This window comes from Trichosurus vulpecula, chromosome 2 (assembly GCF_011100635.1).
Source record: "Trichosurus vulpecula isolate mTriVul1 chromosome 2, mTriVul1.pri, whole genome shotgun sequence".
Classification (NCBI taxonomy): Eukaryota; Metazoa; Chordata; class Mammalia; order Diprotodontia; family Phalangeridae; genus Trichosurus; species Trichosurus vulpecula.
Window position 1 is genome coordinate 352,549,445 of NC_050574.1, and position 12,251 is coordinate 352,561,695.

Here is a 12,251-nt window from a genome sequence, read left to right on the forward strand (position 1 = left end):
TATAACTGCTGAATAGTTTGGTTTTGCTTTACCAGTTTGGTTTGGTTTTGTTTATGCTACAAAGAAGAGCTCACTGACACAAGACTTCAAGGAAGCAGAAGTAGATCCAGAAATGATTATAATGTTTAAAAGCTATTTTTTGTAAAAGTCCTGCTCCAATCCTTTACTATGCTCCCTGACCTAGCTCTAGAAAGGGCAATAGTTCTCAAATTAAAATCTATAGGCCAATATTTTGTGCTATTTCATGAGCTACAATTTAATTAATTCTGGTGAAGTTTTTGTTTATTTCTAGATGTTGCAAGAATGAAAGAATGGTTCATTTTGCCTGCTACAGAAAGTCACAGGACAATTCAAGGTGGAAAGGACAAGGGGATGGGAAGTAGCTGCTCTTCCTGAACTTGATTTTGACTCAATCTCTCAGCCTAAGCACTGTGAATCACAATGATGGACAAGAGATGATGCTCAACTGACTCTGATGTCTGTGGGAAAGCATCCACCAGGAGAGACATGTATAATGATTTTTGATGTTCAGTTGTATCTGACTCTGTGACCACGTGGACCACAGCATACCAGTACTGTCCATGGGAATTTCTTGGCAAAGATACCAAAATGGTTTAACATTTCCTTCTCCAGTGAATTAAAAGGTTTCTGTGACTTGCTGAGGATAACACAGCTACTACACGTCTGAGGCCGGGTTTGAATTCAGATCTTCCTGACTCCAGGCCCAACGCTCTATCCACTGAGCCACCTAGCTGCCTCCATGTAAAATGATACAGAGAATCAACCTATAATCAGTCACATATAAAACAAAGAGGAGCCATGACCTGAAAACTAATTAGCCCCCATAAATAAAATTATTATCACTATGCTTGCCCTGCACACGAAAAACCAGATGCATAGAGCAATCAGTGGCTATGAGCTCCTCATCCAGCTGGCAAGGCAAATTCTGTGATGATTTTTGCTTTGAAGAGATCCCAGGTCTGGTGTCAGCATCCCTAACATGTGGAGCCACAGTGCCACCTACAGGGCAGACACAATTTTTCTGTTTGGGAGCCCGTCCTGCATTGAGTGTTGGAGTTAAGGCTTCCCTTCAGCTACCAGGCCAAAGCTTTGCACTTACTTGGAAACCTTGTGGTTTCCAGAAGAAACTTGTTGGTTAAGACCAGCAATGACTTTATCTTTCTCTTTAATCTGTACTTGCTTCTGTTGCCACTGCAGAATCATGGCTTCTAACTGTTTTTTGAAGTCCTGTTAAAGGAAAAGTAACAAAGCTCAGTTAATGCTATTGAGGTCACCAAGAAAAGGAAGAGATGACAAATGCTGTCTGAAATAATATTATTACTAACAATAATTAATTACAATATAACAATGTATAATCAACAATACATTATAACTTGTAATTAATAATAACAACTTTTGTTTATAGGAAAAGTTGACAAAACATCTTACAGGCATTATCATATCTGAGCCTCACATAATGCATTACAGGCATTACCCACACTTTACAGAGAAGAAAACTTGACAGTGAGATTCTCTGATTCTTCTCAGAATTAAAGTGAATAGAATAAGAGGAATTATGCTCACTGCACACTGTCTCCGTGCTTCCCAGAGCTGCTGCTGCTGCTGCTCCCTGGTTTCTTCTTGACTTTTTACGTGTTTTGTGGTTGATCTGTCCCTTGAGCCCTGAGAGGGGAAAGAAATGTCTCTGAGCTTTGGTTCAGCTGAAACTACGCTTTTTCCCCCAGAAAGGGACTCTTACTTCAGCTCTTTACAGGGGCAGTCTAAAGATGCAGTAAGACAATACTGGGTTGACCAGAGGTACTCTGACACATAGATCTGGTTTTATGTTTGTTGTGGCTGTTGAATGGGAAACATAAATTTCATGTCACTGAAGACAGAGAGCCACTACTTAATCTTCAAGGTGATAGCCAAAGCTGGCAATGATAGTCTACTTTCAAAGGGTTTGTTCTGTTCTCATAATTGAAAAAGACAGAAAAGTATATCAATTAGGTGGATGTACCACTATCAGTCAGGGAATCACTGCAGTTGTATCTGCTAACTGTGATCTTCTCAAGAATGTATTAATGTATCCACATCCACAAATGTCATTCCATTAATAACCAGTACTCTGGCTATTAATAGAATACCTTAAGTACAGTCAATTCTCAATACAGTGAGTCCTCAATTATCCATGGGAGGGATTCCCATATTGCCTTTGAGGAAAAAACACTTACAATTATTTATTAATATTGTCATCTACTCTGCCTAATTAAGACATTTGTTAACATAAATCTTCCTACCTGGTGAAGCGTAAACAATATACAATCAGGTAATTTCATTAAAAGCTGAGACTGTTGCCAAGCCAGAGAAAGCACCTGTTGTATATTACACAGGATATAGATTTCACTCTGAAAAGGACCTCAGAGGCTATCTATCTAGAAGAGCCCCTGCATTTTAGAGAAGAAGAAACTGAGGCCCTGGAGACTAAATGACTTGCTTAGGTCACACAGATAGCAGTAAGTAGCCCAGGTCCTCTGACTTTATGTCTAACATTGTTTATAGTGCCTCCCCACATATCTCCACAATATGTTGTCTTAGAGAATTTGTCCTAACCAGATCCAAAAACACCTCTACAATGGGTCACCATAATGGAAATGACATCTATTTACAAACCCTTCCTTTTAATGATATTTACACTGATGGGATTTGGCTTGTTTTTCCTCTCAATGGGCAGAAATCCTTTTTTAGCAATTAATTTCTAATTACTTCTTCCCAACAGTAATTTACAACCATTTGGAATAAGGAAATATTGTTTCTAACATTCAATAGGTTGTTCCTTGTCTCTTCTATTGACAAACATAGTACAGGTTATTTGAGCTAAATGTTTCCCAGAGTGTTCAAAAGGAAGGCAAGTTGTGGGGGAGCATGGGGAAGAGGAAGAAGTAAAGGGTTCAATGCAGAAGGCATTTGCGTGCTATATAAATAAATGCCTATTGAATTGGATTGGCCTAGATCACCCCAGGCTATGTTTAAAAATTGCAGCCGTCTGCATTTGTACCCTTTGTACTATCATCTACCACAAACTTTGAACCTTCATTAGAATACATGTGACTAGACAACTCAAAATAAACATTTTTAAGTCACAGAGGGTGGACTTTCTGGCATTCAAAATACATTATGTGGATTCTGAAAAGTAATACTAAGAAGTACCCCTCATTTGGTCCCCTTGTAACGCCCCAGGGCTTGTCTTCTTGCTCTGAGGGAGAAGTAACAGGACTATTGTTGATGGTTTTTTGAAAACTTCTTTCACAAAGAGAGGGGTCCTTACACAAGCAGACAACTCAGGCCCAGCCAGACTCACCTGATCTGGGAAGTCTGGAGTGTCTGACTGAGCTGGGCTACAGAACTCTTTTTCAGCAGCAGGATGACTCTGGAGATCACATGGGTTCTTTTTCTCTGGTCCATTACTCAGATGTGGATTTAACTCTTGAATTTTTTCTACCTGTTCTTCCTTTCTGAGAATATTTGGACTATGGAGAAATAATTAACGCAATTTTAAAAAAATTTACATCAATACTTTTCATCTAAACATTTCTGCTCATTTCACCATCAAAATATCTCAGAGAGGTAGGCTGGGGGCTGAGGGAGATTGCCACACCAGTACTCTGTTGGGGGAGCTGTGCATGGATCCAGCCATTCTGAAAAATGTTCAGAAAACAAATGAGGCAAGGCTTTCCTGCAGGCACATACCAAAATATCAATATTCCAAATTCTGTTTCAAAAGTCTGGAGCAAGTTATGTCTACGAGTCCTCTTATATCTAAAATCTAACCATAGCACAAAATCTACCTCCCAACACAGTGGTTCCCAGTCCTTGTAATACATTCTCAGCACCTTAATCACCAGAGGCCTTCCCCTACTAATTTCTCCCAAACCTTCATTCCTATTTTAATTAACATTCCTCTTCTCCACGCATATTCCAGCCCAGCTTCACCTCCAAGACCTTGTACTATAGGCTTTGGAACCCCCACTACAGTTCTCAACAAACACCTTTATATTCTTAAACTTTTTAACCATCATTCTTACTATGCCCTCACTTTAACTGAAACCTGGCCCTTCCCTGAGAATTGTATATCCCTTTCAAACTTCTTAAGTAGAGACCACATTTCTTTCCTGATTCAACTCATAAAGCCAAGAGGAAGAGTGTCCATACATATTCCTCACTCTCCATTTCTGCTCCAACATTATTGCTCCTCCACCATCAGTAAATATTCTTTTTAAGTATAGCAATGAGCTTCTAGCACCCACTCCCCATCCTTGTGGTGGTCATCTACCATCCTCTTCCAAGCAGCTTTCTGAAACTGAATCTGAAACTCAAAGATGGCAGTTTGATATTAATTATGACAAGATAGCATACCAAGAGAAAAACCTAAGGAAAAAAAAAGCTGAGAATGAAATCCATTCAGTGATCAAACAAATTACACCCACAGTGATATTGCTGGTGCTGTTAGAAGAATCTTCTAAATGTGTTATATAAACTTTGTTGGCTTAAATAACATTTGAAAATACCAAAGCCGTTTCTTAGATTCCTTTCTACTCTGTTAAAAATGACATGTAGGATGGCAGCTGGAAAGCAGGGACTTGTGTGAGCTCCCTGCCAGGTCCCTCCAAAAACCTATAAAAAATGGCTCTGAACAAATTCTAGAACTGCAGAACCCACAAAAAGCAGAGGGAAGCAGGGATCCAGTCCAGGACAGCCTGGATGGTCACTGGGTGAGGTATATCCCACACGGAGCTGGGAGCGGAGGAGAGCGAAAACCAGCGTGGGCGGGAGCAGGACCAACCAGACCAGGAGCCAGGCAGAACAGGTCCTAGCACCCTGAATCAGTAAGCTGTGGCAGTTACCAGACTTCTCAACCCACAAACACCAAAGACAACAGATAAGGTTAATGGGAAAAGCTGCAGGGGACAGAGTGAAAAGAGTTCACGGTTTGGCTACCACCCCAGGGGCAGCGGGGGTGGTGCAGCTACAGAACTACACCTGCAGTTGCTTCTGGCCCCAGGACCACCTGGTGGGAGGAATTAAGGGGCAGATCAGAGCAGGAATGCAGAGCCTGCTTAAGATCTGAGTCAGGCCCAGGCTGGTGGTTCTTGGGGAAGGAGGAGTGCTGGGGTGGCAGAGCTGGCTGTAGAGAAATAGCTCCGAAAACAACGGCACATCCCCTCAAGCTTGGAACAAGGTACTCTTTACTCTACAAGCAGTCATATCGACGAAAAACTCAAGGGTCAAGTAAGTTGGCTGGGAACATGGCCAGGCAGTGAAAACACACCCAGATTCAGTCTCAGACTTTGGAATCTTTCCAAAAGCCTCCAAGAAAAATATGAACTGCTCTCAGGCCATGGAAGAGCTCAAAAAAGAGTTGGAAAAGCAGGTTAGAGAAGTAGAGGAAAAAATGGGAAGAGAAATGAGAAGGATGTGAGAAAACCATGAAAAACAAGTCAATGACTGGCTAAAGGAGACCCAAAAAAATACTGAAAAAAATATTGAAGAAAACAACATCTTAAAAAATAGACCAACTCAAATGGCAAAAGAGCTCTAAAAAGCCAATGAAGAGAAGAATGCCTTGAAAGGCAGAATTAGCCAAATGGAAAAGGAGGTCCAAAAGACCACTGAAGAAAATACTACCTTAAAAATCAAATTGGGGCAAGTGGAAGCTAGTGACTTTATGAGAAATCAAGATATTATAAAATAAAACCAAAGGAATGAAAAAGTGGAAGACAATGTGAAATATCTCATTGGAAAAACCACTGACCTGGAAAATAGATCCAGGAGAGAGAATTTAAAAATTATTGGACTACCTTAAAGCCATGATCAAAAAAAGAGCCTAGATATCATCTTTCAAGAAATTATCAAGGAGAACTTCCCTGATATTCTAGAGCCAGAGGATAAAATAGAAATTGAAAGAATCCACTGATCGCCTCCTCAAATAGATCCCAAAAAGAAAACTCCTAGGAATACTGTCGCCAAATTCCAGAGCTCCCAGATCAAGGAGAAAATACTGCAAGCAGCCAGAAATAAACAATTTGAGTATTGTGGAAACATAATCAGAATAATACAAGATCTAGCAGCTTCTACATTAAGGGATTAAAAGACTTAGAATATGATATTCCTGAGATCAATGGAGCTAGGATTAAAACCAAGAATCACCTACCCAGCAAAACTAAGTATCATACTCCAAGGCAAAATATGGATTTTCAATAAAATAGAGGACTTTCAAGCTTTCTCAGTGAAAAGACCAGAGCTGAATAGAAAATCTGACTTTCAAACACAAGAATCAAGAGAAGCATGAAAAGGTAAACAAGAAAGAGAAATCACAAGAGACTTACTAAAGCTGAACTGTTTTGTTTACATTCCTACATGGAAAGATGATGTGTATGATCCATGAGACCTCAGTATTAGAGTAGCTGAAAGGAATATGCATATATATGTATATGCGTGTATATAAATATATATATGTGTGTGTGTGTGTGTGTGTGTGTATGCATATATGTAGGTATACATACATATATATGTATATATATATATACACATAGTGAGAGAGAGAGAGAGAGAGGCACAGGGTAAGTTGAATCTGAAGGGATGATATCTAAAAAAATAAAATCAAATTAAGGGATGAGAGAAGAATATACTGAGACAGGGAGAAAGGGAGAGATAGAATGGGGTAAATTATCTCACATAAAAGTGGCAAGAAAAAGCAGTTCTGTAGGAAGGGAAGAGGAGGCAGTTGAGGGGGAATGAGTGAATCTTGCTCTCATCAGATTTGACCTGAGGAGGGAATACCATACACACTCAACTGGGTATCTTACCCCACAGGAAAGAAGGAGGAAGGAGATAAAAAAAGGGGGACAATAGAAGGGAGGACAGATGGGGGAGGAGGTAATCAAAAGCAAACACTTCTGAAAAGGGACAAGGTCAAGGGAGAAAATTCAATAAAGGGGGATAGGTTAGGAAGGAGTAAAACATAGTTAGTCTTTCACAACATGAGTATTGTGGAAGGGTTTTACATAATGATACACATGTTGCCTATGTTGAATTGCTTGCCTTCTTAGGGAGGGTGGAGGGGGGGAGGGAAGAGGGGAGAGAATTTGGAACTAAGTTTAAAAACAGACATTCAAAATGAAAAAAAAAAGTTTTTGCATGCAACTAGGAAATAAGATACACAGGAAATGGGGCGTAGAAATTTATCTTGCCCTACAAGAGAAGAAGGGAAAAGGGGATGGGAGGAGAGTGGGGTGACAGAAGGGAGGGCTGACTGGGGAAAGGGGTAACCAGAATATACACCATCTTGGAGTGGGCGGGAGGGTAGAAATGGGGAGAAAATTCATAATTTAAACTCTTGTGAAAATCAATGCTGAAAACTAAATATATTAAATAAATAAAATTAAATTTTAAAAAATGACATGTAATTTGGGGGGATTTTACAGATTTGTGATCATACAATTAATAGTTTTTAAAATGAAATAATATGCTCTCTTTTCTTTTACTAAATTGCCATAGGAGAGGACAGAACTAAGATGTGGGGTAAATTTTACTTCTTCTGAATTATTGGGAAATTCAAATAGCTTTTAGACTTCAGAGACTCCCTCTCCACTTCAGTGACTGCTCCTGTTCTGGAGGCTTCAATATTCATGTTAATGATCCCTCTAACAAACTGACCATAGTAACTCAACTTCCTCAATTTCCAAGACAGACCTCTGTGTCTACTCCACTTCAGCCATATGCTGTCATGGTTACCCCCTTACGCTTCACTCTCTTTCATATCCAAAATAGTGAAATTTGCATGGATCTTCTTAACATTATTCCTTCTGCTACCACTTTCATACATGTCCTTATTACTAACCACCTAGACCATATGCTGTGTCACTGCTATCTTGCTGAGGTTTTAATAGCAAGATGTGCTTCTGCATTGCCAAGACAAAAACTTTTTTTAAAAAAAAGTTCCTTACTCCCTTAAGAATATTTTCACACTGTTCTATAATTAAAAGGAAGCAACAGCTTCCTGAAAGGTCTTACACTTTCTCTGCTCTCTCCTCATACCAATCCATCATTGATATCCCTATGAGAATAATTTTTCTTTTTCACAGATCTGGTCATGCTATACACCCACTAAAGACATCTGCAGTGTTTCCCTACTACCTACCAAGTAAAATTCAAACTCCCTTGTCTGATATTAAAGATCCTCTACAATCCAAAACCACCCTACTTTTCCAGGGTAACCCTTATCAATTCTCCTCTATACATTCTATATATCTGACCAACTGGACTAATTTGTGTACTCTTGACACATTCAGTTCTTTTCGGCTACTGCACTTTTGCTCAAACTATTCCTAGTACCTGAAATGGTCTCTCTCCCTCTTTTTACTAGTTGAACCCCTAATCAATCTTTAAAGTCCATCTCAGATGCCGCTTTCTCCATGCCGACTTCCTTGATACCCCTGTCACTAATGTCCTTTTCTCTCAGTTATCAAACAGGACTTTATTTTATAACTCTAATGCACCTTGTACATAAAATCGTTGATTATAGTTATCTGTGTTAGGTGCCAAAGGCTCTTCTCAATCCTCATCCTTCTGGACCTCTCTGCAGCCTTCAGCAGTCAATCACCATCTTCTTCTTGATATTCTCTTCTCTCTAGGTGTTTGTGACACTACTCTCTCCTGATTCTCTTCTTATCTAGCTGACCAATACTTCTAAGTCTCCTTCACTGTGTCTTCACCCAGCACATACCTGCTAACAGTGGGTGTCCTCCAGTACTCTGTCCTAGGCCCTCTTCTCTTCTCCTTCTATATTATTTCACTTGGTGATCACCCCAGTTCCCATGGATCTAGTTATCATCTCTGCTAATGATTCTCAAATTTACTTGTACAGCCCTAACCTTTCTCCTGACCTTCAGTCTCATATTTCCAAGTATTTACTGGACATCTCTAACTGAACATCCCATAGACATCTTAAACTCAGCATGTCTAAAATGTAACTCATGAACTTTCCCCCAAGTCCCCAACTCTTCCCAAATTCCCTATTATTGTGGAAGGTACCACCTACCACCATCCTCCCAGTCACCCAGGCTCAAAACCTAGGGGTCATCCTTGACTTTTCACTCTCTTACTCCCCCATATCCAATCAGTCAGCAAGTTCTGTCATTTCTGCATGGGTAACATCACTCATACAGCCTTCTTCCTCTCCTCTTATACTGCTACCACCCTGGCCCAGGCCCTGGTCACCTATCTGGATGACCTCATTAGCCTTTGGGTTGGTCTCCCTGCCTAAGTCTCCCCCCATTCTAATCCATTCTCCAACTGAGAAATCAAATTGAGCTTCCTAAATTTCAGGTCTGACCATTTCAACTCCAGCTCTCTCCTACCTTTCCAGTCTTCTTACTCACCCCCACACACTCTGCAATCCAGTGACACTGGCATCCTTGCACAAGATAAACCATCTCCCAACTCTAGGCATTTTCACTGGCTGCACCCTAGTCCTGAAATCCTCTCCCTTCTGGCTTCCCTAGTTTCCTTCAATTCCCAGCTAAATCTCACCTCCTTAGTGCTAGCACCTTCTCTGTTGTTGTCTTCAATTTACTCTGTATCTATCTCCTCTGTACCCAATTGCTTGCATGTTGTCTTCCTCATTAGACTGTAAGCTCCTTGAGTACAGGGACCATCTTTTGCCATTTTTTATCCCTAGTGCTTTACACGGTGCCTGGCACATAGTAGGTGCTTAATAAATGCTTGTTGACTTTGTTTTTGTCTTATCCCCTATATTGCTACATGCTTCAATGAGATCAGGGATTGTTTTAAACAACTTAGAACCTAATAATGTTTAATAAATACTTACTGAAAGACAGATGGACAGATGGAAGGAAGCAAGAACAGAGAGAGAGAGAGAAGGGGCAGGGAGGAAGAGGGGAGGAAAGGAAGGAAAGAGAGGGAAAAGAGGAGGAAGAGAGGGAAAAGGGGAAGAAAGTAGGAAGACAGTAAGTCAGGCCAGAAGGGAAAGTAACTTGTCTAATTCCCTAGGGTCACACAGCTAGTTAGTAGAAGACCCAAGACTTGAATGCACAGTTCCTAATTATTAATCCCAGTGGTATTCACACTATATCGCAGTGAATACTTATATTACTTTAGAAGGAATTACTATCAATTTAGTTATGGCTCTACTAGCGATCAAAATTAGGGTTTTGCTTATATTTAAAATTAAAGCCAACTAGGAATTATTTATGAATTTTTTAAATTAATAATTTCAAGGTTATCCCTTAGAATAAAAAAAATACAAAAATAAAAACTGTACCTTATTGCTACAATTTCACTATTAAGGTCCAAGTCAACTTTACAGAGAATTAGAAACAGTTGTATGAGATGGGCCTTTTTTAATAAGACCTTTAAAAAAATCTTGATAGCACCCAAAATTCTAGTGATAGAAACCATTGAGAAATCAATGAACTATGACTATAGTTACAACAATAACAAACGAAACAGGAATTCCCAATTCAACATTAATGAAAAAACCTGCAAATCTAATATTTCAAGCTTACATGTTTTATTACTTTTCCTTCAAGTCTAAGTCCTTCGGAGACATCAGTTCCCTTATTCATGATTATACATACATAACCTATATCAAATTGCTTACCATCTCAGGGAGCGGGGAGGGAAAGAAGGGAGGGAGAAAATTTGGAACTCAAAATTTTATAAAAAATGAGTGTTAAAAATTGTGTAATTTTGTCTCGAAATTGTGTAATGTACTATTTAAAAAAAACAAACAAACAAACCACGATCTTGATAAGTAGTGCTTCAGCCTTTACCTAGATCTCCATATGCAAAGAACTCAATCCTTTATTTGAAAGCTACTCTATTTTGGACAGCTTTAATTATTAGGCAGAATCCCCCTATACGGAACCAAAATCTGCCTTTCTAGGTGAACACAGAAAAATGGGATACAAGGTCATGAGACATGACCCCAGGTATTTCTCTGTCTGTGAAGCACAGCTAGAGAAAGTATTGCTATACAAAACTGGTTTACTTGTAGTTGCTAGCATTAACAACTCACCCTCTAAATCACAGGGCATACACTGAGTGCAGGCTCTGAAAGCTGCCAGCTCCCACCCTACCTTTTTGAAGATACTCAAAAAGGCAGCCTTAGATAATCTGCAATGACCTAGCCTAGCTGAAGAAAGGCAGGAGAAAAGCACAGAAATAAAAAGATACCGGGAGTCCCTTAGCCAAGCTCCAAAGATTTAATGGAAGGGGTTGATGTAGTTAAGAAGCAGTGTCCAGGAGCAGAAGGACTAAAGAATTGAGACTGTAGGACACACGTAAAACAACAAAAGGTTTAAACCAGAGGTACTTGACGTCTAGAGGGTGAGAAACAGCTGCACCTTCAATGACCGGAAGAACAGGGGGCATAGGGGCAGAAAGGAGAACAGTGGCAGGAAGAACCCACAACCCCTTCCAGGGAGGGAGGAGAGTGGCAGTAGAGCAATGGAACAAAGAAAGAGTTATTTGAAAACAACGACAACACACTATGCTGATGAGGAGGAGGAGGCACCAGTTTCCCTCTTCCTGGGCCCTACTCTGGATACTACATATCCCTTGGGGGGGAGGGGTAGTAGCTCACCACTTTGCACACTAATTATTTATGACTTTAGAATCCCCCTGTACCTTTTACTGTGTAAAGAAAAGTGATCCATGCCTTGTGATTCTATGCACTTATAATAGGAACCAGTGGTAATCCTTGGGAGGGGGCCGGCCACTTGAAGCTCCCAGATTCCACCCAGGTGGGAACAATGAGCTAAAGAAGTAAAGGTTGCAAAGTGCTTCCAAGTGTGTCATGTTAGAAGGCAGACTCTGATACAAAGGCTTTACTTGCTATAAGCTCTGTTTGGAAAAAGCACAAGATCAGGAATCTGATAAATTTGGGAGAATGACACAGTAGCACAGTCATGATGGTCTGGGGCTCAAGGCGTTTTTACCTCTGTCTTTGAATTTGTGGGTGGCCTACTGCAAACCTCTGGCAGAGCACATCTGGAGCAATGGCATGATGTAGCAAGAAATCTTGCCTCCAGAGAGAACTGATGGATGCTGTGCTACATCACAGACTTGGCTTGCCACTGACTGTCCTACCTAAGCTTAGTCTCCACAGCACAGGTCCTGTTTCTATTTCCTGGACCAAGCAGAATAAGTCTGACTCCTCTTTCACAGAA

The 12,251-nt window shown here is 40.2% G+C and overlaps 1 protein-coding gene across 1 annotated transcript in view; it reads right to left on the reverse strand.

The window, feature by feature from the left end:
* Window positions 1–12,251, reverse strand: part of DZIP3 (DAZ interacting zinc finger protein 3) — a 115,638-nt gene that overhangs the window by 31,506 nt on the left and 71,881 nt on the right. The window contains exons 16-18 of the mRNA XM_036746157.1: window positions 3,362–3,530; window positions 1,585–1,683; window positions 1,121–1,248 (exon numbers count right to left, since the gene is read on the reverse strand). Of these exons, the coding sequence (XP_036602052.1) occupies window positions 1,121–1,248; window positions 1,585–1,683; window positions 3,362–3,530 (396 nt within the window). The remainder of the gene's footprint in view (window positions 1–1,120; window positions 1,249–1,584; window positions 1,684–3,361; window positions 3,531–12,251) is intronic.